Below are 25,039 nucleotides of genomic sequence, written 5' to 3' on the forward strand. Positions count from 1 at the left end.
GTAAAATCTCTTTAATCCGGGATGCTCTATTCAATTGTAGCTGCACAATGTAAGATTTTCTGTTCAGCTAAGGCTGCCACATGAAAGCAACAGTGGGTTCACAAATGCGTGCTTAGTTTTATGTTAAAAGCAATTGAATGTTTCCCACATCCAAGTGAAAGCAACAGAGATTTTCAGCTTGCTGTGATGACATGTTTAGCCCCCATCTCTCACTCTACAAGACAAAGTGTTGTCTCTATGTTGATATGAGAAATAGGGGCATGGAGCTGTGCAAAAGCTGAGAGAGACACTTTTCCTATGCACGCATGGTGTCGTTGTCCCCCCTCGCCACCTGCTCTTCCAGCTAAACATTCCAAACACGAGTATTTTCCATATGAGGTTTTAAAAAATCTGATGATTCAATCTCTTTTGATATACCCTGACCCTCTGGCTGACAGCCTCACCTAAAAGACAGGCAAAAAGAACCATGGAAACAAACTGCCCTCGCTGTCCCAGAGACAACCCAGCCCTTCAGGACTGGAGACTAAACATAGCAAAGAGGGAGGGGGAATTGTGCCCAGCTGGGGCTGACAAGTGAATTCCAGTTTCCACTCTAGATGAGATTCATTAGTGTTTCAGCTCAGGTTTTCCACTCTGACCTTAGCATTGGCTCAAGAGAAGGGAAAAAGGGGAAGCCTGCTTTAGGATTCAGCTGAGGCTGCTGCGAATCCAAGCAGACCTTTGATTAGATATTAGAACTTTAATTTATTATTATCTTTTTTTTTTTCCCTGGGAATTACTTACTGAAGGGGGTGCCTATGATTGAGCAGAGTTGGGTCTATCTTTTGACCTCTGCTTGGGTGTTGTCCCAGCCAAGTCCCGGTTAAGGTCTACCTGACTTTTCTGGTTGAGTTCCAAAACGTTTTCCAAAGGAAGTAAACTAACCTATCAGGAAATATTACCTCTCACTGTAACCCTCTCCAACCCCATTACAGTGCTCTAAATCTACTGCCTTCAAACACCTCCCACGCATATTCTGCTTACTTGGGCCTAATTGCTTTGCTTTCCTTTGCAAGCAAATGCAGGTTGTGCTTTAGATAAAGATATGACACCTTATATTTAGCATTAATTGTAACTGTGCTCGTCCATACATCTCTCTTACCCATCCTTCCTGTGTAATTTCAGTCCTTAAATAGCCCATCTCATGAGATAGTCGTCGATAAACCTCCCAGCGGTGTTTTGCTTGTGACAAAATGCTACAGGCTCTTGTTATACAACTTTGGGTACTCAGTTCTTAGGGAATAAAATCTCAACGCCTTTCCCCTCACCCCCTCTTTACTTCTTCTTTCTCCCAAGAGCAGCCAACACTGACGTGCAAAACAGGAGTAAAAACATGGGCCAATATTAAAAAGAAAGAATCATTCTATGAGTTTTCTGAAGGGGAGTGCAGAATCATAGAATGGCTCGGGTTAGAGGGGACCCTTCAAAACAAAACAACATGATTTACCAAAATATCCCTAGTTAACCCTACTGCCTTTTAGCTTTTTCATTAAAAGTGGCAACTGGTTAAAAATGAGTTTTGCAAATAAAAGAGGCTAGTTCAGTGGATGTGGGATACATGACTTTGCAGTCTCAAAGTAAGTAAATAGGTTGTGCTAAAACACCACTCCTTACCTGTGCTGGCTGGCACCAAAGCAAGAGTTGCAAAGGCTTGGTACAGATTGCATCTTCCTGATCTGTTATCTTGCAGGCAGCATCCAGGAGTTTGTGGGAAGGATATTACACACACAGCCAGCCACACTAAGCCTGTCCCAGGCCTGAAATTCCATTTGCAAGGGCTGCCAACCTGGGCCAAGAATGGGTGTGTTAGTCACATCCTAGTGCTGGCAGAGCTCAAAACTCTGAAACAAGGTGATTTCAGGGTGAATAGGAAAAAGCATTTGCCTTCACTGTTCTCCCTCCAGCGAGCTGGAGAGCTGCAGGCAGTGGAGGGTAGGTGTGTCACCTCTGCAGCAGTGACAGGGCTGCAATCTAAACGATGAAGAAATGCTTTCAGATGCTTTCTTTCTGTCATATTACACTGCCTCAGGGAGAAAAACGTAGCTGCTGAATTGGAGAACTGCCGCAACTGAGTCAAGTGCTTCTGGCCTCCCACTCAGTCTTTCGGCTGTTGTTTCCATGTGAAAGTAAATAGGTATAGAGTCCTCTGAAGAGAGCAGAAAGGAGCAACTGTGTTTGCGGGCTCATTTCTTGAAGCGAGGTATTTGCTGACTGAGCACACAGAAAGGCCTGTAGCTGTTTTCCCTGGCTGCTCCTATTTACTGGGCGACACTTAGAGGCAGTTTCCTGTAAGAAATCACGCTGGCCTAGGCCTCTTGCCTCATCTTTCAACTGCTGTAGAAGCAAAAGCAAATACCTTGTTTCAGTTCAGAACACAGCTGAGCTACAGAGGGGCTTTGGCCAGGTCGTCTGTTGTGCCTCAGATCCCTGTCTGTAAAATAAAGATAATATTGCTGTGTTTCACAGAAATGCTACAAAGAAGAGCTTAAAACCCCCCACAACCAACCAACCAGAAAAAAAAACAAAACAAAACAGCGGTGTCTCTTACATTTGCTTTGGCTTCTGCAAAGCCAAACCAGAAGAGGAGGAGATGGAGGAGCCAGATAGCTGTAAAGTCCCTTCACAAATGAGTTAAGCTCTGAAGAGAAGATCTCAGGAAAGAAAATTGTGGAGAATAAATGGCATAGTGTCTGAACAGGATGCTTAATGCAGCTATAATGATGTAACTCTCACAGCAGAGTGTACTTTATAGACAATGGAATACAAATAACAGGACCTGAGGGAATGGCGTAGAGCTGTCGGGGGGGACCAGGTAGGGTGTTAGGAAAAGGTTCTGTACCAGAGAGTGGTTGGGCATGGAACAGGTTCCCCACAGCCATTGTCATGGCCCCAAGAGTTTGAGAAGTGTCTGGACAGGACTCTCAGATGGATTCGGAGTGGTCCTGTGTAGAGCCAGGAGTTGGACTTGGTGGTCCTTGCAGGTCAGCTTGGGATATTCTCTGATTCAGTGGGGTAGAAGATGCTGGCTAGATGGAGTTACATGCTGATAGCAAGGAGATGTTCAGGTACAGTATGGTGGATAAGAGAGTCACTGGAAGGAATGCAAGAGAGAAATAATTTGTCTAAGAATGAACAAATTCAGTAAAAATCTGTACAGTCAGTAGAGGATAGCACAGTATAACATATAGGTAGCTGAGATGAGGCCCAGGAGTCCACAGTGTTGTCCTGGAAGCTTAAAGAGCAAGGTAGAGCAAACCAAACAAAAAAAATCCTTCTTTGTGTAAGGAGAAGGAAAGAATAAAACTGTTAGGCTTGACAATTAGATTATTTGTTATACTGCTAATCATTACTAGAATACTTTGAAATAAATGTGTGATCCTTAAACTACAATAATAAACAAGTAGGAAGCAAATTGATCCTCACAATAAAAGCAAAACAGCATGAAGGGAGCAGCACAGGAAAGAAAAAACGGACCACTCCAAAAGGAGATGCAGAAGGCTGAAGTGTGGGCTCGGAGGTGTTGGTGGAATTAACAGATTTCTTATTCATTAAAAGCTAGGTATCAAGATGTGTGTTTGGAAGTTGTCCTTTTGTAGTCAGGACATGTTGGCCTCTGATGCTTATTTAACTTAAAAGTCTCCAGAAGCGCCAGCAGATCCACAGGATGCTTCCCTCCTGTTCACTCCTCAGTGTTTCCATCCAGCAAAGTCATGGCGGGGCTACGACTTGCATGAGTGCAAGTGAAGTCACACTAATTTCAGTCTTTTCAGATCAGCAGCAACAGAAGAATCTGGTTTTGAATTCTTCCCAGAGCAAAACCCAAATGCACTTAATGCACTTATGTTCCTCCAGTGACTGTTTTTAGATCCATTTAATCAAAACTCACTGCTCATTTTAAAATAAGCGGCATGTTTCTTAAGAAAGCTTATTACTTTCAGGCTTACAGGTTTAAAAATAATCAAATGGATTCTGATTGAATCCAGATTCATGAACTATTCTCATTGTTCATATCTCAACACTTTGGTCATCACATTTAAGATTCCTTTCTTCAAAGGAGCAGTTTTCAGACAGATTGCCCCAAGTCACACCCTGCTTTGAGGCTGCAGAATGTAACCATATTGGCACTCATGCGAAACTCATAGGAGGAAGGGAGGTAGAGAAGGAGCTGTAGCAGAAATAAACCACAGCTCTGAGCTTGCCTGTGGTGTTTTTTTCTCTCTTTTCTTCTGAGGATGGAGAATCCACAGATCTTTATTCATTTGTTTAACCTATCTCCCTCAACTGCTCTTTCATATTTGCCCTGTCATCCTTTTGTGGCATCTTTCACAAATCTCACCTCGAGAATGACTACGGACATTTTTCCTTTTGCTTTTCCAGCAAGGCTGGCTCAGTAACATGTTTCTGCTTTTCAGACCCCCACACCTTCTCCTTCCCCATCTTTCTGTCTTTATTTCCTTCTGCTGGAGATGCAGCTGCGTCCCTGGGGAAGCACACAGCCTGTGGCAGATCCCAGCCCCTCTTGGAATACTTCTGCTCTGACAGGCAGGATGACAGAGCCCAGCCTTCATGGCTGTACATCCACTGTGTTGAGGATGCCAATTAGTAGAGGAAGCACTGATTGGATTTTTCCCCCCCACCATGCTGAAAATTGACCACAGTAAGGCAGGAAATGCAATTAGACAGCGGATGATCTTGGGAAGGGCTGCAACTAATGGCTTAGCATTTTGCATTTTTCACAAACATTTAATTTATTCTCTTCCTGCAAGTTGCATATGGGATGTAGTGGAGTCATTTAATCCTCTCATGTAAGCCCTGTGATCCTCTTTCAACACTGCAGAGCAACGTGAACGGCAAATTACAGCTCAAGTATCACTCTTGCCAATGCTTGGGGTAATGCTGTGGCAGGCAACAGGAGGGATGTGCTGGTGGCCTTGGTAGCTGGGTGGCACAGGGCCTTTCTATCCAAGAGCATTAGTTGCAGAAAAGCTCTTGGGAGCTTTTGGCCTTATCTATCAGGACAGAGCAGTGTCACAGCCTGTGTCCATCACACCCAGGAAGCTTCAGCTGACATTCAGTGTGCCAGACTAGAAGCAGCTCTGACACCTGCAGAGGAATGAGAAGGGCTGTACACAAGTACCCATATGAGACTGGGCCAGCCTGACACTGAGAATGGTAAATAGCTCCTGCTCTGGGTGTTCAGCGCAAAAATGCCCTCTAGGCTTCAGTATATATGCAGCCATATACTGTCATGGGAATCCACAGCAGTGCAGAGGAATTAATTAAGTTGTCTGGAGCAGGCTGAGTTTGCATTAGGTTGTTTGTTTGCAGCACTATGAATGCTGACCTAGTAAATTAGTTAGATCAGTATGATTCCCTGCCTTCATCTTCTCAATGGCTTGCCGGTCCCTTTTGTTCTGAGCTCAGCTGTGTTGGGAAAGTAAACACAAGGTATGCCAATGGTGACCTTTAGAACTAGAAGCCTTTACAGTTTGTGTAACACTGCAAATGTATATGCCATGGTAATAAATAAGCTAGTGCAATTATGGAATAAATCTTTGCCCCAGAGAGATACCCAGTTGGGAATGGCGGAGCACACTGCCAAACAAAACGTGGATCAGCCAGAGAGGAGCAGCCAGGGGTTTTCCAAGAGGAAAGGAGAAAGCCTCCCCTTGCAAGAGGAAGCTGAGAGAAATCGGAGCGTATGAGAAAGACAATGAAGGAGAAAGTTAAAACATGCATGAGGTTAAGGGCCCAAAGATAAGGCTTGTAAGAGAGGATAAGAAATGCTATGTTGGCAGAAATGTAATCATAGAAGAGAAAGGGAAGCTTGATGTTTAACATCCATAGCTCTGCCACCATCCTGCTATGCTGCCTTTGCAAGTCTCAGCTCATTGACTTGTATTTTTTTTTGGAGTAAGACTGACAGTACGACAGGCACGTGAAGGCGCCCACTGCAACCAGGCTAATCTGTAACATGAAGGACAGCAAAATCTAATGGAAGGTGGAAAATAATTGGTCTTGGAAGAGGTCTAGGACACAGACAAGGCACCTCTTCTAACACAGCCTGACAGCTTCTGAGGTGGAGGTGAAACAAAAGCAGATGTTGAAGAGGACCACCAATAGCACAGCCTGTTCTTGGCAGAAAAATGAGAACGGGGAAGAGAAAGAAAGAAATACTAACACCATGGTATGCGGGTGGAGGTGGAGAAGGAACAGGCAATGGTTTGGTAGACAAGGCAGGTGCTATTTTAGTCACACTGGGCTAATTTCAGCTCTGATGTAACTTCATTTACGTCAATTTCAGTCAGTTGAATTACACAAAAGATTAATTTGGGTCAGAATGTTGAGGTGAGGTTGAGTCAGCCTAAAATAAGTGTTGGGATGCGAGGAAGAGATGTGAAACAGGGACCAGGTGAAGAACAGGAGCTATCCTGGATTTGGAGAGCAGGGATGAGAGGGAAAAAAAGAGGCAGCAAAGGGAAACCGGCCACAGGACCCCACAGAGATGTTGGCCAATGATTCTCATTCCAACTCTGGATTCCCATTCCAACTCAGGTCAGTTCGCAAAGAATGTCAGCCTGTTCCTTGAGCTTTGCAGCATGGTGGCTTTTTTTACCCCTTTGTCCTTCTCGTGTTCCACCTGCCCTCACCAGTCCTCCAGGTAGCTCACACACCCACATACCATGCTCAGTGAGAGATCATAAAAATCTTTGGTTTTATTTCTATGTGCTTAATCACAAAGTTTTCCGGGTTTAACCTGAAATAGATTTTGGATCAGAGCTTTACAAGGCAGCAGAGACAGATGCATTTAGCAGGGAGAATGGATCTGATTCACTCCTGGTACAGCTTCACTGGAGTCGATGGAAATGAATTTGTTCCATTAATTTCCAGAGAAGTCATGGAAGCCAAATGAAACCAGACAGGGCCATTCTTAGTCTGACAAAAGCATCCAGACCTTAACCCTCACCAACCTGCTTCTGGAACACATGGAAAAAGAGCCAGAGATATTTGACACCACCTTTAAGGTTTCTAAAGAAGTGCCTCTCAACAAAGCATAAGAAATAGAAGAATGATGACATTACATTTAATGAAACGAAAACAAGAAATAATTAAGCACATCTTCTTTCTTCCTTTCCACTCCACTCTTTTTCTTTTCCTGCATATGCTTTCCATCAAGTGTGTGTGATGTCTCTTAAATTGGTGTTTACTTTTCATAACTTTATGTACTGAGATAATCCCACATCATGAATCCCTGAGGTTTCTTTTCTCTCCCTTGTCCTCATTTACCCTAGCTTTTATTTTCCTATTGAGTTTATGCATTGTTGTTCTTTGAGATCATGATCTTTAATTGTATTTTATTTTAATTCCCTTCTTCTATAGCTTGGCCCTGTTTTTGTTTTTCTGTTGCCTTCCCTCTTGTCAGCATCAGCCTCAGTGAAGAGAAGAAGGTCAGTAACATGTAAGGATTATATTTAACCATCTTTTTGACACTTGCCCCAAACTCAGCTTCCTGTTTCCCACCTTCCACAAATACTTGGTACTTCACTACAAATAAACACACACAAGGCACTTTCGTCTCATATTCAATCAGCATAACAAACACAAACTCTGTTCTACAACATTCAATCATTATATTCAGTCATAATATCATGCTTTTCATCTGCGAACACCCACACATGCATTGGTTAATTTGTCCTTACAACATCCCTGCAAGGTAGGTAATTACGTATTATTATCTCCATTTCACACATAAGGAAACTCCAGGAGAAATTATGAAACTCCTAACAAGATCGCATACCCGCAAATCTAAACAGGTACTAACTACAACTTCTACAAACACACGCATACACGCAGTAGTCTACCTATCCATTAATCCACAATGAAAATAAGGAACCAGCAAGTTTGCTGTAGGAAGGGAGAAAGACACTGAACACAACTGCATCCACAAGAAGGAAACTTTTCAGACCATGAGATCGGCCTTGTGCAGCACAGGAGAGGTGCAGGAAGCAAACGCTGAGCTCTCTGCAGCACGCTCTGCAGTTCCTAGGCAGCATTTGATGACTTCCCTTTCCAGCAAATGAGCAAATATGCAAGGTGAGCTCCTCCTTGCCCTCACATAATTCTGAAGCATCGCTGTGGTTTGATTTCGTGTTTGCAGTTTCACTGCCCTCGCTCTATCGACACTTGTTTCTGAGAAGAAGTTGGGAAAACCCAGCCATGCACAACCCCCTCCTGACCTATCTGGATGCTAACTACTTCTTAGTGCTGAGCCCTACTTGGCCTACTGCCTATCAAAATGTCATGATGGGAAGATAAGAGACCTGGACCAGAGGAAGCCACACACACAAAACCAAAGGAATACAGAGGAAACATTAGTGGGAAGGTCAGAGAACTAAAATGATGACATGAGTAATTAACTTTGCTCCAGAGCATCAACACTCGGTGCCAGCACATCCTGCATGACCTGGAGTCACCATCCCTGGAGGTGTTCAAGAAAAGAGATGTTGCACTGGGTGACGTAGGCTAGAGCGGTCACAGGCACGGGCTGATGGTTGGACTCAATTATCTTAGTGGTCTTTCCAATCTTAATGATTCTATGATCTCCCCTCTGCCATGGGAACAGGCTGCTCTGCTGCAGCCCCACACACTACTCCCCACGCACTCCTCACACAGAAGAAGCTCCAATGACTTGCTGTGTTCAGAGGGCTCTGCTTCAGACGTTCAGATGCTCGAGCATATTTAGACATTGGATTTCCCACTTAGGCAGGGGAGGTCCACCATAACTAACGCTATAACTATGACTCCCTATTATTTCACTGTCCTCCATTCAGCGTGACACTGAGGCTCTCGTAGACTGATCACGATTCAATGAACACCATCATCTTCCCTCTTCAGCTGTTTTATTTTCAGAAGCTATCACATCCTTTCTCAGCATAGCTACTTCCAGGCAAATTATTTCTCTTCCTTTCGCTCCTTTTGGGGTGGACTGGGGACAAAGCTATAGGTAGGATAAGGCTCACCAAGTTCAATAAACATGCTTGTTCTGTAAGAACTAAAAGAAGGCCCCATGTCTTCTTTATATCAGTAAAGACATTAAGCATTTTTTTTCTATACCAGATTTTCTTAAAATCTCTTTCTAGCTTTTTCAAGTTTGTGCCCCTGATGTATTCAGTATTGCCTGTCAGTTTTCTACACTTCATAATCTGTGCTTTAGAACAATTGCAACTTTTTTGGTTGTTGCTTTTCTTTCCCCTAGCTGGCATACATTACTTATTTTTTAATTTCTTATTAAATCTATTCTTATTAAATTCCTTAATGCTGCCTGAGCTCTACCACCAATCCAGAACAGGCTGCTGCTTCCTCAGATACAGACACTGGTGCAAAGGTTGAAACTTCACTGCATTCTGCCTGCTAATACTGCATACCCTCATTACAGGGGTACTCTCAGCTCCATCCTTCTTAATTGCAATCAATCATATCACAGGAGTGAGCCAAACTTCTGGACCAGTTCCTGACCTGAGCATCCATGCACTGTGCCAACAGGGACGGAAGACTAGCCCTGTCTTACAAACAAGAACTTGAAAAGGTGAGGCAAAATAATGGTTGGACAAGATGATCTTAGTGGTCTTTTCCAACCGTAATGATTCTATGCAAATGTTTATTCCTATCTCATTGCTTTCTTGCACTACTCCTGTCTACTTGCCTGTGTCCACCTCTTATCTCAAGCTGGAAGCTGCAAGAGATCTGGGGCCTGGCCATAGTCCAGCCTCATGGAGTCTTGATCTGGATTTAGCATTCTCAAGTGCTTATGGCAACTTGGTAATAATACTAACAAACAAAACTTAATACTAACAAGCAAAACTTAAAAAGCTAATATGTATAAGTACAATACATATCATGGAAAGCAGACGTATCCACTGACATGGAAGAAGGTGATAGGGATGAGGAAGTTTAGGAAGAATACAGAATGAATTTAAGGATTATAGTGGAGCATTTGAGCTGGGAATGCAGGACGAAGGAATTAGAAGTGGCCACAATGAAGACAAGAGCTTCCAGCTAATGCAGGAGTGCAAAAGGAGATGGTGGCAGGATGCAAATAGGAGGCTGTTGTGATTGCAGTGCTGAGCCAGCCAAGCTCTGTCTGTTAGCAGCACATGTCATATTAGAAAGTTTTGCACCCACGCTCTAAGTAACACGATGCTCAACATAAATTTGAAGTTTGCGTGAACGAAAGACACTGCGTTAAAAATGAGCTAGTCAGTCTTGGTTAATGCTTTTTGAACACGTGTCTTGTGTATGCTAGGCTTCAGCCTCTTTGGGCACTGTATTCCTTAATGAGTTAGCTCTTCTTTACATGAGATCATCATTTCTGTGTGTGTACAACACAGTTGCTCTTCACTGACTCCATTGGGAGGTTTCTTACCCTATATGAGACCTCCAAGTATTGTCCTCAGTTCCCACTGCATGGGCTCCCTGCATCTGCGCAGGATGCTTGGCTTGACTCCTTACTGAAAAACACTCATGTCACAGTCAACAGCGTGGCTGAACTAAGTAAGCTGACTGTTTTTCCAAAATGACGCATTTTCCCTGTGCAGACAAGGTGGGGGAAAAGAATCCACTGCTGCAACAAGCTTTTTCAACAAGCTGGAGGCTGCAAAAATAGGGAAGGTAGGAACAATAAAATGTAATATGATGAGTATGTTGAGAAGGGTTTTAGAGCTGTGGTCAGCTTTGTCTGAGTCATGAGAAACGAAAACCACAAGGCTTTGACCATATTCGACTGCCTTACATAGGTAAATATGAAGAGTCTTTAAATAGATGAAAGATGATAATTATAATTTCAAAGAGGAGTAAATCACTACCCACACCCTTTGCCTCCCTACCTGAAGATCTTATCAAATTAAATTATGATTTCTTTCTGGAATAACGAGGTAGAATCTCAGCCAGTAAAAATCAGAACAGCATCACGGACTTACATAGCAGTGACTGACTCAGCCAGAGCTCAGTCCCACTGCCTGCCTCAATGTCCTCCTCCTCCTCCCAGCATCACACTGAGAACTGTGTGCACCACAGCCACATGCTCACACAAAAACAGGCTGGTGTTCAGAGATGGCTTCCCCTAGACCTGAGGAAGCCAGCATTTGAGAAAAATAGGCTTCATAACCAGCCCCAGCCTTTTGTCAGTAATGGCATCTTTTGTCCTAGTGGCTGGCCTTCAATTCTCTGATGGATCTGAAGGCTTCAGAGGATTGAAGGGACACCCATGACCACGTTCTTTAGGTTTCCATAACCAAGGCCAGCATGTTTCACTCAGCACACCTTGCAGCAAGCAATGCTGCAAGACTGCAACTGCTGATTTGAAACACTTCAAGAGTTGGAGACAGCATAGTGGAGAGCCCCAGGAAGCTTGCTACACTGTTCAGGTGGTTATATGCCTTCTCTTTTAAATAGACATGCTTTATTTTCATCAGAATTTCTCTAAAGTCAGTGCAAAGCACCCATGTATGTGTCTTGAAGCCTTACCTGGTTTTCTTTCAGAGTCCTAAATTCAAGATGTTTACCACTGCTGCTCCAGCACATATTCTGCTGTGTAAGTGCTTGTGAAATACCTGTGCTCTCCAAGGCGCACACAGCTAAAATGAGAACACACAGCTATCATTTTGGTCAGCTGATGCTGGGGAGTTAAGCTCGTAACACTGCTGTGCTACTCTCCAACCTGATAAACACGACTGATAGCTGCACCCCGCCTGGAGAGAGAAGCATCAGCAGCAAGTGGCACTAATTTAGCTATTTCACAGGGTAACAAGATGCCTCTTGCTATTATTCTGTTCCCTAACAGAGCTAACAATGATAATAGCATGAATGATTGAGACTCGTACTAGCATGAACATGTTAGGATTCTTTTTTCTGCTTTAATTTACAGTCCAAGAAATAGCAAACTGCCATTGCTTTGCTGTTTGAATGAGAAGCCTGTAGGAGAGCTTCCATGAAGGAGGTGTAGGATGCACCATTTGCTGCAGATCTGAGGTCTTTCTCCCCTTTCCTTCCCACCCATATCTCCTGAAGAACCTTTGAAAGGAGGATTCCCTATTCATGCAAAGGTATTATGCCAAGTGAGTTGTTTTGCTGAGTCTGCAGCCTCGGATAAGGTGATTTAATCACACTGGCTGCCAGCAGCAGAGGCCCTGGCTTCCTCTTTCCCCTTCTGGTTGTGCATTCCCACCACTCACCCTGCACTGGCTCTGGGCCTGTGTAGGTTGTCCATGCTGAGCTCACTCAGTGCATTCACTCACCAGAAAGCGAGGGTACGGCTAACTGCAGGGCAGCAGCAAGCTGATAGAATGACTCACCTGCTCTGATGAAATCACAGCCACTGTTTTCTGCAGGCCATCTCCATCCAGTAAGAGGCAAATAGCTGCCATGACAGTGGTGAGTGGTAGAGCTATGCAATGCCAGATAGCTGATTGCTGCCACACATGCCTTGAATTTGTATCTCTGCCAAGCAGTGGCAAAAGGCTTCAAGTTCCTGTGCAACCTACTGTACAGAATGTGCTTTGGCAGGGGGTTGGACTCAATGAGCCCCAGAAGTCCCTTCCAACCCCTAAGATTCTGCGATTCAGGATGAGCTGTGGTGTTGCACACACTCACTCTGATGAACGTGCAGAACATATAGCAGTCATGCTGGTAGCAAACCCTCACTTGATATTATTTTTTCTTCAAATTTTGAAGAGACCTCCAAAAGAAAGAGACCAATTCAGTCTTCTTCTCATTCACCATTTAAGAATCACAGAATAATTACGGTTGGAAAAGGCCTTTAAGATCACCTGGTCCAGCCATCAGCCCATACCCACTGTGCCCACTACCATGTGCCTCAGTGGCACATCCATGCAGTTCTGGAACACCTCCAGGGACGGTGACTCCATCACCTCCCCCAGGCTGCCTGTGCCACTCATTCAGAGAAGAAATTTTTCCTCATATCCAACCGATCCTCCTCTGGTGCAACTTGAGGCCATTCCCTCCCATCCTATCAACCAAACTGTTGGCATGCCACACCTGTAAGCAAGGAAGATTAGCCCCGATGGATCCCTGCAGTGTAATGTGATCTGTAAATGACTTCTAGAGCAGCAGAGGAGGTGCCTCTTTTTCTCCTTGTATTTTCTCTGGCTGGATTTTATGGGATGGTTTCTCGGAACAGCCTCTTATGTGGGGAATTGAACTTTAGTTGCGCTATCAGGGCACTGCCGCCGTTTTATAGCTTTAAGTGCACAATAGTGGACTCATGTCCTAAACTACATTTTTTCTGCACTGAAAATTCTCCTCTTTATTTGTGACAAACAAATTTGCTGTGGCAATATCTTCCATAAATCCCAGTGGAAACGAACCTGCTCAGGCTAGTGAGGAAAAGCCACAAGATATCTAGAGATCTGTTAATTTGTTTGTTTCTCCTTCCTCCCTTTGTTGCCTGAGCTAATTTTACTTCTGTGTGTCTACCAGGATCTCTGCATGCCTGCCATTTGGCAAACTTTGCATTCTGAAGTTAGCAGGCAGGACATCTGCCAAGTAGCATCCAGTCGCACAATGACAGCAGATAATGTGCTTTGAATTTTCTTTCTGCACAGAGGTTAGTGAACTTGCCCACTTCACTTGCCCATTTTCTCACTATCCTGCACCTCACAGATAAGTCCTTGGCTGTTTTCTACTGACAGTTCTGCTGATATAAGAAACTTCTTCTACATTTGATGTAAATTAAGGCACCTGAATTGTCACACAAAAGCTGCCGCTAAACACTGGAAGAACTGGTGATGCTCTGCCCTCTCCCTCAGAGCCATTAAAGCTCTCTCATCACATGCTCACTTCATGCTTCCCCACTGAAATGCGAAACTCTCAGCACTGAGGAGTGCCTGGGTGTCAGGAGCTCTTTAGTCAACATGAGTGTTGGAAGGAGTGAATGTTACTCTCTGGATCATCCAGAGTACACTAATGGCTTCAGTTGATCTCTACAGGGTTGCATTTAAGAGCAGCTATGCCAATTGCTTTGAATAGGTGTTTGAAATGAGGTGTCTACAGAGGGATTTCTTATGTCAGCACAGAGGCACAAGCTGGGCGATGGGCTTTTGAGTGTATCAAGGGGCAACAGGGTGCAGCTGCAGTGTGCAGCTGCAGTCAGGTTTCAGGGAGTCTTTTTTTCACTGAAAGGAGTGTGAGGCACTGGCACAGGCTGCCCAGAGAGACTGCGGGTACTCCATCCCTGGAGGCTCAAGGCCAGGTTGGATGGGGCCCTGGACAGCCTGAGCTGGTGGGTGGCAGCTCTGCCCACGGTAAGTGGTAAGGTTGAGTGGGCTTTGAGGTCCCTTCAAACCCAACCAGTCTGTGATTCTCTGATTTTATGATTCTATGATTCTTGGCCATGAGAGGCACAGACAAGCAGAAGCCCTGGTATACCTTAGAGGGAACAGCATTGCCAAAAACTTCTCACACCTCGTTTAGTGCAACTCAGGCTCCTTGGCAGAAAGCAGCATAGCAAGACTCTGAGCACAGCCCAAACCCAGACAGCCATATCTCTAGACCAACATCCTTGTTGTCATCACATGAGATGTAATGTTGATATAATTAAAGACCTATCACTTCCTGCTCTGTGCAGAGTTCATCCCTCACCTTACTTCTGGATTACAGCTGCTGGGGCATTTTGCATTACAGGTATCTGTTTGTAAAAAGCTCTGCATTTCCTGCACAGCCCATTGAAATTTCAGTATCTAGTGGGGGGCTCTATGAAAGAAGGGGAGAGACTCTTTAGCCTGGTGTGTTGTAAAAAGACAAGGGGAAATCGAAAGGATCATGGCCAGCAGGTTGAGGCAAGTGATCCTGCCCCTCTACTCCACACTAGTGAGGTCTCACCTGGAGTACTGCATCCAGATGTGGAGTCCTCAGTACAGGAGAGAGATAGACCTGTTGGAGTGCATCCAGAGAAGGGTCACAAATCTAATCCATGGAGTGGAACACCTCTCCTACAAGGACAGGCTGAGAGAACCAGGGCTTTTCACCCTGGAGAAGGGAAGGCTCCAAGGTGACCTGATAATGGTCTTTCAGTATCTAGGAGAGCTACAGGAAAGAAGGATAGAAATTCTTTTGTGGGGTCTGTGGTGACTGAACAATGGGAAATGGTTTCAAACTTTAAGAGATTTAGGTTAGATATGAGGAAAAAATCTTTTAAGATGTGAGCAGCGAGGCGCTAGGATACATTGCCCAGTGATATGGTTGTTGCCCCATCCCTGGAGACTTTCAAAGCCAGGCTGGATAAGGCCCTGAGCAACCTGATCTAGCTGTGGATGTCCCTGCTCATTGCAGGAGAGTTGGACTAGATGACCTTCAGAGGTCCCTTCCAACTGTAAGGATTCTGTGATTCTGTGAGATGGTTTCAAACTGAAAGAGGGAAGATTTAGATTGGATATAAGGAAGAAGTCTTTTACAGCAAGGGTAGAGAGGTGATGGAACAGGTTACCCAGAGAGGTGGTGGGCACCCCATCCCTGGGGACATCCAAGGTCAGGCTGGAGGGGCTCTGAACACCCTGATCGAGCTGTGGGTGTCCCTGTTCATTGCAGGGGAGTTGGACCAGATGGCCTTTAAGGGGCCCTTCCAACTCAAACAATTCTATGATGAACTGCAAATTACTTTGAACAAAAAAACAATCAAAGCCAACAGTCAAGAAAGTTGTTCTCAGGCCTTTGTATCTGCAGTACAGGGGATCCTCAGTGCCATCACTGAGGATCATCTCCACAGTGCTCTTCTGTTCCAGTTATTCCTGCAGCATGCTCCACTGAGTGCAGCCGTCATAATAAGCATATAGACCAAAACAGAGGCATCTCTGTTCTGTGGCATAGAAAACTGTCTGGACAGCTTTCTCATGAAAGGAGATTTCCATGTACTGTTTTTCTCTCAGCCTTATTAATCACAGAGACATTTATAAACAAAATATGGATCTGCAGCAGAACGTAGGCGAAAAGTTCATTCTGACAGGAGAAAGCACAGCTCAGCTGTGCTCATCAAACTGTTATTTTTCCATGTGCCGTCCAGCTTCCTCTGTTGCATTTGTTATAACAATGTTATCAAACGTTGACAAACACCCAGGAAATTCAGTGCACCACACTGTCATTTTAAAGCACCTGTCCTAAGGTGCTAACATGTGCTCGTTGCACAGAATCAGAAGCTTTCACAGCACTACAACATCAATAAGGATTCTGTTAATGTTAAAACCAGTGGGAAGATGAAGTAGGAAGGCTGGTGAGAGACATGGGTGGAGGAGGGGACTGTACTTCTCTCTCCTTTTTGTTATTACTCTACTCGAGATTTCATGGGTAGGCTACAGCAGAAGACAGGGCATGGAGAACTCATCTGTCCTGTGGGCACAGCATAGAATCATAGAATCCTGTGAGTTGGAAGGGATCCTTAAACACCATCTGGTCTATTTCCCTAGCAGTGAATGGGGACACCTTCAGCTAGATCCGGGTGCTCAGAGCTGTTCCAGCCTGACCTCGAGTGTCTCCAAGGACGCATCTTCTACCTCAGCAAAACTGCCCTCCTTGTATCCAAGGATTCCATCAATGTGGGAAGGGCCACGGTTCTCTGTGCTGTTGTTTTACTGGGAAGAAAACAACTTCCACTGTGGGAGGGTACAAAAATGCAGTCTGACTCCTGTGCCTTCCAGCTGCTGGTAGGAACAGGTACCTGCAAGTAGCACTGCCTCTGTTCCCCAGAACAAAATGACACTGGGTCTTGCAGATCCCAGCTCACAAGGCAGTGCATAACATGGCACCAGTCTAGTTATCATGGATGCCATGAAACCTTTGCTGCCTAGTAATTTTGGTGTTATTAGGTGCTGCCTGTATAATGGGAAACCATGATTTTACTGCGGTCCTTATGTGCTGTCGTAATTAGCACAGAGTCCTTTAATGCTAGTTACTTGAAGTATTAATTCCTTAACCGTCAATTAAAAAATCACGTGCAAATTTACCTCTTCCTCAAAAGAGTTATGTCTTAACGTGGGGGTACTTACAACATACTACTTAGACTTGCTTAATTAGTCAATCTCTGTAAAGGGCTTTCAAACGTGTGAAAGAGCCATCGAACTGCTATGTGCGTTATCTTCAATTAATTTTGTGCAGCTACATCTTCGCTACCAAGAGTATCTTTAGAGTGCCAAGGAAAGGGAGGCAGTACTTACAATTTTGAAAGTAACTGGTCAGAAAGAACTAATTGAAAGATGATCTGATGCTGTGGGAATAGGGATGAACATACAATTTTTCTGTTTCAGCCAGACCTGAGTATAAAATAATAATCATTCTTATCCCTCTTCTGTTTTGACAGTTGTTTTTTTTTAATCCTCTTTGCTTCCATCTTTGCTTTGGGTTTTGACCCTCTCTCATCAAATGTTAACTCCCTGTCTTCCATATTTGACATTAGTTTAGTTAAAAAGAAAAAGGAAAAAATAAAAAGAGTGGATCAAAAGAAAACACTTCAACCTGTGGAGTCACTGAAGTTACACACCCATTAGTGAGGTAGCTTGTTCCAAACCAAGCCACGTGGACATCACTTTAAAGGTAAGATGCTAACGGCCTGGAACAGAGCCCCTGCATCAGAACAGGGCCACGTCCAGCCCAGGGAGTCGTGTGCTCTCTCTCCATTTCCTGAACCACTCTGGTAGCCAATGGAGATTAGCTCTTAATGTGCCTTTCAAAGATTTCTATTCTATTGAGAGCTTATATGCTATGTTAATTATTCTCATTTTACTTTAGCCATTAATAATCTGCTTTTGGTAGGGCTCTCTCAAACCTTTGACAATAGGTCCTTTCTGCTAATACCCTGCCTAGTGGCAGCTTAATTTTGGCCAGCAACATTGAATTGGGCACCAGAAACCTGTTTCCTGGATTTTTTTTTTTCTCCCACTGGGACTAACAAAAGATAAGAACATTTTTCTTGCCGAGTCTGATTTGTTTTTAGAATTTTTCACTTGCCTTTTATTTCTTTCCCAAGAATGATAAATCACCACTTCCTTGCTGACTGCTGAGGTCCCACATGTTGTGAAAAAATCAGGCAGCTTGTTTAATATAAACTTGCGTGAGCAGTGGTTATGTGGCAGTGTCTCTGTCACGGTTTGGATCATTTTTAACATTCGTTTGCAATATATTTGTATCACATCTTGGCATTCACTCAGCCATGATTTGAAATCCTATTCATTTACCTTAATTCATCTAAAAGAAACTGGAACAGAGAACAGACTATTCAATGGCCGCAACTTTATTCTCTGCATACTGTAAAGTAACAGCTCAATGATTTGCATGAGGCATTCCACTGGCAAGTCAGAGCCGTGTACTCAGTGATCCAGAACACCCCACCTTCTCAGGGACAGAACTTCTGGCACCAAACCTGAAAAACCTCTTCTTCCCAGCCCCTCCCCAGTGCAGTTTTAGAAAGGAACCAGTAAGGCTTGCCCACTGTTATTCAATCCAGAGGATATTCATTTAGCTGAAGGGCTTGATCTGCTCTATAACCAGGACATCTACAAGGATGCACAGGTACCTTGGAAAGCAGCTTGAAAATGAGACAGATTGCTGCAATAGGGTGCAGACAGAAGTGCAGGACAGCAGGACTGTCTGTAGTGCTTCCACAGACTGTCTTCTACTGTCTGTAGAAGCACTGAAATTAGCTTCTCACCCTCCCATATCTTCATCACCAGGTTGTTTGTACAAAAACTTACAGGATTTTGCCCCTTCACCTGGTATCCACAGAGTCTAAGCCCACAGAAAGTGCTAGAGGTGGAAGCCAAAAAATATTTAGAAAAGTCATGGTTGCCTTGTGCCTCAGCCTGAGGACTTTTCGTCCCTATCTAAAAGAAATGTGATTACCAGTCATCATTTTATTCACCTGGGCACTTGTCCTACCTCTGAAAGAAAGGTGAAACAGAGCTTGAATGGACTATAAATGCAACCAGATCCAAAATAAAAGGGGTAGGTTCTACCCAGATACCAAAGCCTGATTTCTCTGAGGTGCCATTTCCACTGAACGAACCCAACTGCAGGAAGTTATCAATACTTAAACAAACGAATGATGGGCAGGGAGGATCCAGCAAGATTTCAACCAACAGTCCAGGATTCTTGCTCCCCTCTCAGTCATGAACATGCAAAACAGGGAAACAAAATCCTTCAGAGGGTTCTCTTTCTTACCAGCGTCTCGGAAGATCAATTGCCAATAAATTAAGACAAAACCAAAACCACCAAATGTCTTGGGGACAAGGGAAGATGCACTCCTTCTCTGTCCCTGTCATGTCAGACGAGCAGCTCTGATATGAACCTCTGGGGCACAAATGCAGCCTCACAGTAGCACCGGTGTGACGTAGTTGGCAGGGAAGAGACCCAGTTCCCCACGCAGACGTCCCTTCCACCATGATGGGTTGGAGCTGTCTAGGACTTCTACGATGTCTCCGCTGCGAAAGCCCAGCTCATCATGTTCCACAGCATCAAAGTCGTACAAGGCACGGACCCATAGTATTCGCTGAGAAGGAGACAGAGATGAGCAGGAAACCATGAGTTACATGCTTGATCCAGATCCTTCAGTGAGCTCATGCCTTCTCACAGTGCCCCAGACCCCTACTGTGGTGGGCTGATGCTAAGTTCCTTCTTCTGATAGGTCGGTTAACTAAGAATGATTTTGAGTACAGTTGTAGAACTATGCTAATGTAACACTCTAGTCCTACCTTCAAAGAGCCACAGGATGAGATTCAAGTGGCCACAATAGAGCCTTGAGACTCAGAAATGTCTTCTAAGATACGTCCCAACACGTTCAATACACTGTTTCAAGTGCGACCTCTGTGCAGATGGCATTGCCCAAACTGCTTGGCCATCACTAAGAGAAGCATTAGGTTGGGTAGGTGCGGCCCTGCAAGCACGTTACCCACCGGTGTCTGCTGGTGCAGTGGGTCCGTGTGTCTGCGTTGCATAGCTGCTGCACTTCCTTGGCTATGATATCTTAGTCCATGCAGTGCATCTTTCCTGTCCAGGCTCCCCCCGTACCTATCCTAGAAGGAAAACAGCAAGAGAGATGTCACAAACATTTAAACGATTACGAGTGAGGGGTTTTAAGAGTCATTGGTGGTCAAGGAGTCAGGGTCCAACCCTCCTGTAAATGATCTTAGATGTCTGCTTCCAGTACAGTCGCTGGGCTGCAGTCCTGGAAGCAATTCCTGTCATGGAAGAGGTCACCTTAGGTTCTTCTATTTTGGATTTTTCTCCATAGAAGTTGAAATTTGGCTGCCCTCAGCTACGTTCCACATCTGCTGGAAAGAAGCTTCAGTGTCTTTTTTTGGCCTCTGGAAGCTTTGGAAAAAAGCTTAGCCTGTTCTAAGTCACAGGTGAAAAGCCAGCTTGCCAAGGGGACACTTTGCCTATCTGGAGTTACTGAGACTCAGTCTCTCTACTTCCCTTTTCCTGCTCCATGCTGTACAGAGCAGAGAACAGGCCTAAGAACCCAGTAGCCCCATTAGTGAAAGAGGAAAAAAAAAACCAAATCAAAAAGAGGAAAAAAAAACATTCAAAGAAAAGATGCCAAATGGCCGCACATCTGAAATCCTACCAATGGAAAGCTTTGAGGAAGCAAGTTCTCTTCTGTCTGCACAGTCAAGAGGTGCTGAGTGTCTTCATCTCTACAGGCTGTATGTGCACTGAGGGTTTCTTATGATAACAATGTGACAGCATCTGTTATCATGTTAGCTCAGGTTGCAGCAGTGCTTCAGTGTCACAGGATCTGAGCGCTTGTATCAACAGTGGGGAAGAACAACAGCTTGTGCTTTCTGAAAAAAGCTATCTGGCTCTTGCTTCTTTTATTGGACTTAGTCTTCTACATGCTCCCTTGGTCTTACTTTGTCAGCATGAAATGTATCTGAGACTGGAACACAATTTGCACCTCAGCTGTCCTTGCCTGGAGGTGAGTGACTTCAATCTGGCTTTTCAGGATTTACTATATGGGTGCTTCACTCCTGAGTGTTTCTGCTTCGTAACAAATGTGACTCAGAAGTAGATTGTGCACCAACAAGTGCAGGCCCTAGGCTTTATCATAGGCCGTTTTGTTCCATCAGCAGTCCTCTGACAGGCTATCTGGTGAGAGATCAGCTCTTTCACGATTGTCCCTGGCCAAAGGAGCTCTCATGCCTTAGAGGACACAGGTTTGGATTTCTTCCCTTCAGCAGGACAAGTCCTCTCCTTGGCTGATATCACCCCGTCTCCGTCAAGAGACACAAGCCAACCTTACCGCTATGGTTTTAGCTGGGATAGTTAATTTTTTCACAGAGGTTCATGTTATGGTATGCACAGGATTTTTGTGAAAATGATTTCCTCCCAGATTAATCAAGAACCTTGAAGACATCACCGATACTGCTGTTGTCCTCTCCATTCCTGTGCTAACACGGGAGCAAAGAGGTATCACACATCAGGGGTGCATCATGATGAAAGAGCGCAGAGAGGGCCCTGAATGAAGAGGAAAATGAGGAAGAACGTTCTGGAGGAAGTCAAAGTCTCCCAGTGTTACCATAATCATTTCTTATTCCTGATGTGTTTTGTGTCACCGTCAGCAGCATCACATAGGAAAAAAGAATAGGCAGTGAGGTTTCATTTGTCCCTCAGACTTGAGAGGAGTTCCTGAAACTGTGTACAAGACTGGAAAGTGTTTCTGTACATTCACATGGCACTAACGCTGGTCTTCCATTTTTTGGGATGGAACCCAGTACTCTCAGGTTCCCAGTGGGAAGGACCATGGCGAACCATTTTCTATTTTTTGTTTGTTTGTCAATCAGTCCCAAGGATCACAGAACTAAATAAAGCTGACATTTATTTCAATCCAGAAGAGCTCCCCAGGCTGATACCATCCATCATTGCTGCTGTTCCCATAGGAAGAACTGATTGACTGCCTCCTAACACAGATTCAGGGTGGCAGATTTTGATAAAGTGGCTGTTCACTTGCTATCAAGCAATCAAGGCAAATGTTCTGTGTGCCCAGGCTTCATATGCTCTCTTTCCTGGTAGAATCACAGAATATCCTGTATTGGAAAAGACCCACAAGGATCATCAAGTCCAACTCCTGGCTCCACAAAGGACCACCCAGAAATCAAACCATATGTCTGAGAGCGTTGTCCAAATACTTTACCTGTTGCTGGTGCAACATGGGGACAGGATGGTCCACATATCTCTTGGAGATAGAAGAATGAGCTTCTCCAGCTGCTCCACCCACATGGAGTCCATCCCGGCTCATTCGTTCCAGGCTCCCACCACGCCTTTCCTGAGGAAAGAAAGATTCCAAAAGTGAGGTCAGGTTTTGCTTCCCACCACGATCCTGACTGAAGCTTAGCAATCATTACCCATGGATTATTATCACTACCCTTTATGTTGGAGGATCTTCCAGAGATAGGCTCCTCTGAACGGAAGGAGAAATCAAGACTCCTGGATTGTAGATCTTTGTCATAGCTGTTACCATTTGAAAAGTGGGTGGTAATGGGTGATGCTGGCCTGAAAATGTGGTCCCTTACATGAGGTTTGGCAAAAGAAGCAAACTCTTTTTAGAAATAATGCCCTCAGACTTCATTTGTCTCTGCACTGAAATCCGTATATTGCTATCATTTTATCATATGGCTGTAGCAGCTAAAAATTCTAACTGTGAACTGAAACCCTACTGTGCTGAGTGCTAAACATACCCTGCTGAGCCCATCACCATAACAAATGCACAGAGCCTTTGCCAAAGCAAACTTGACTCCTGTTTTTTATTTGCCTGTCTGCATCTTGTAGCAAATGCCTTTCCCTTCCTGCTCACAGTCAGCTCAAACAGGTTATTTTATTGGTAATCTTGCATACAAGTCTTCCTTTCTCCTTCCCCAGACTATTCTTTGCTGTGCTCTCTCTCTCACAGGTCCCAGAGTCTCTATTTTATATCCCACTAATGCATTTTTAAAGTGCTGAATAAGTGAACTAAAAGGAGACAACAACACAAGTCCCCTCTTCAGACTAAAATATAAATCCTCTCTTTTTCAGAGCCAGCAAGAAACGTGCAGCCACGTGCAGCCTATAAAACTGCTGTGGTGAGCAGGTCCTGTACTTCCTGCTCACCTCCGTCTGCACATCCTGGTAATTTAACACCAGAATCCGTTTCCCAGTAGGGTTGGACCTTGGTTATTGCAGTGACCGGGCATGATCACTCCCAGTATTGTGTGTGCAGTGCAGAGCAACCGCTGCTATGGCGTTTGCTTGTCCTCCTGGCACAAAACCAGGCATTCATTGGGCCGGGATTTCCCTGCTTTCTTATCTTCTCATCTACTACATCTTTCCTGAGCACATACCTTGTTCCCACATCTGCTGTGCTCTCCTCAGCAGTGCTTTTCAGCCCTTACTAGCCACTAGCCTCCACACCCTTAATTTTGTTCACTGAGTAACAGAAAATACATGATTCTTCTGAACAAACTTTGCACTGTAATAACAGCTGCAATCTGAGTGTATTCAAGGACAAAAGGACATCAGATTCAAATTCTCCTCAGACAACCTAACAGTAAACTTTGTACGAGCCCTTATGAAAAGAGCTAGGCATTTCATACGGTAGAACCTGCCTCCCTTGCTTGTGCAAGGCATCTTAGAATTTCATCTCCAGAGCCTCAGAACAACTTTAGCAGAACTCCTCTATGTGGATTTGAGCCCTTTCTGTTAATATCCAAAACAAAATCTGAAAATTCTGCTCAATTACATAACCACATGCACTACTGAATCAACTAAAAATCTGTGTTGCAGCATCCACCAGCACAGTGTTGTGGTTAGTTTTCCAAGGGCAGACCCTCTCTCACACTTTCTGCAAGACATTCCTGTGGGCCAAATTCCTTCAATAGAAGGGTTTCTTACTCAATAACTCCTGAGGAGAGCTTGTGCTTACCTTCTCTTCTCGGCTGTCGTCCCTCAGGAAAATCTGCTTCTGCCTGGAGATAGTACTTGTCCTGTAGTAGTCTACCAGCTTGTTCAGTGAGTAGAATTTCTCTGTCCACAAGTAATAGTTTCCCTTTGAGTCCCTCATCACTTTGAAGTGTTGTACATCATCTTCATGCCTGAATCCAATTTAGAAAGTAAGAGATTAACTGGACTGCACTGTCATCTTCCTTGAAAAAGAAGGGAATCAGAATAGATCTTTCTGCCACTTGGCCAAACTGAGACTTCTGGAAAGTAAAGCAATGTCAGCTTTTGTATGCACTGGACCTAGAGGTGGTTTTGTATTTCAAAAGACATATTAACTGACAAACATAGAACGCTGAAGGGCTGCTCAGTCACAGAGTACTGTCGGAGTGAGGCATGGGGCTGTAAAGCCTGTTCTCTGAAGGAAAGGCTTTCAGAGCCCAAAATATCCAATAGCTATTATGTACTTTGTATAATACTCAAACGTGCAGTTGTGATCTACCCCCTGACCTCTTCAGGTTCCTGTTAACACCAGACTGAATTGACTATGAGATGTATTATACCCTTCTGCACCATGGACATCACCACTTTGTGAAGACATAGTCGCAAGACATAGTCACACATTATAACTGCACAATATCTAGTGTAATATCATGTCTGCTGGTCTGTCTCCCTACCAAAAAGTAAGAAAACAAAAAATTATTAGTTGCTATTACAAGAAAAAATTACCAGTCTCACCTCCTGCCCTGCTCTGCCATGCAGCTCTCCTTCCCTTACCACTTAACTGATTTGGACAATTCCTCTTTGGACCACATGTGATCTGGTGATCTGGTTTTGGTTCTCACTGCCTTTGTGCAACTCCAAAAACTCAAGGCACTGGTTTCAAAGGCTACATCTATACAAATAATCTAAACAGGGACTAGACAGAGACTGGAGTCTATCTTGTAGTGCTACAGTTACATGACTGCTAATGTTATTGCATGGTTTTAGCCTAAACCAAAAAAGTCTCCCAGATAGTGCAGCGTGGTGGCTA

At 44.3% G+C, this 25,039-nt stretch overlaps 1 protein-coding gene across 4 annotated transcripts in view; it reads right to left on the bottom strand.

The window, feature by feature from the left end:
- Positions 1-18,329: 18,329 nt before the first annotated feature.
- GRAP2 (GRB2 related adaptor protein 2) overlaps positions 18,330-25,039 on the bottom strand; it is a 39,879-nt gene continuing 33,169 nt past the window's right edge. For all 4 annotated transcript variants that reach the window (XM_042889979.1, XM_042889981.1, XM_042889980.1 and 1 more), the window contains exons 5-8: positions 23,993-24,161; positions 22,229-22,360; positions 19,989-20,108; positions 18,330-19,585 (exon numbers count right to left, since the gene is read on the bottom strand). In XM_042889979.1, coding sequence (XP_042745913.1) covers positions 19,406-19,585; positions 19,989-20,108; positions 22,229-22,360; positions 23,993-24,161 — 601 coding nt within the window. In that variant the 3' untranslated portion in view covers positions 18,330-19,405. The remainder of the gene's footprint in view (positions 19,586-19,988; positions 20,109-22,228; positions 22,361-23,992; positions 24,162-25,039) is intronic.

The sequence above is a fragment of the Lagopus leucura genome, unplaced genomic scaffold (assembly GCF_019238085.1).
Source record: "Lagopus leucura isolate 7727_CA_CO unplaced genomic scaffold, USGS_WTPT01 Super-Scaffold_100159, whole genome shotgun sequence".
In the NCBI taxonomy this organism is placed as follows: domain Eukaryota; kingdom Metazoa; phylum Chordata; class Aves; order Galliformes; family Phasianidae; genus Lagopus; species Lagopus leucura.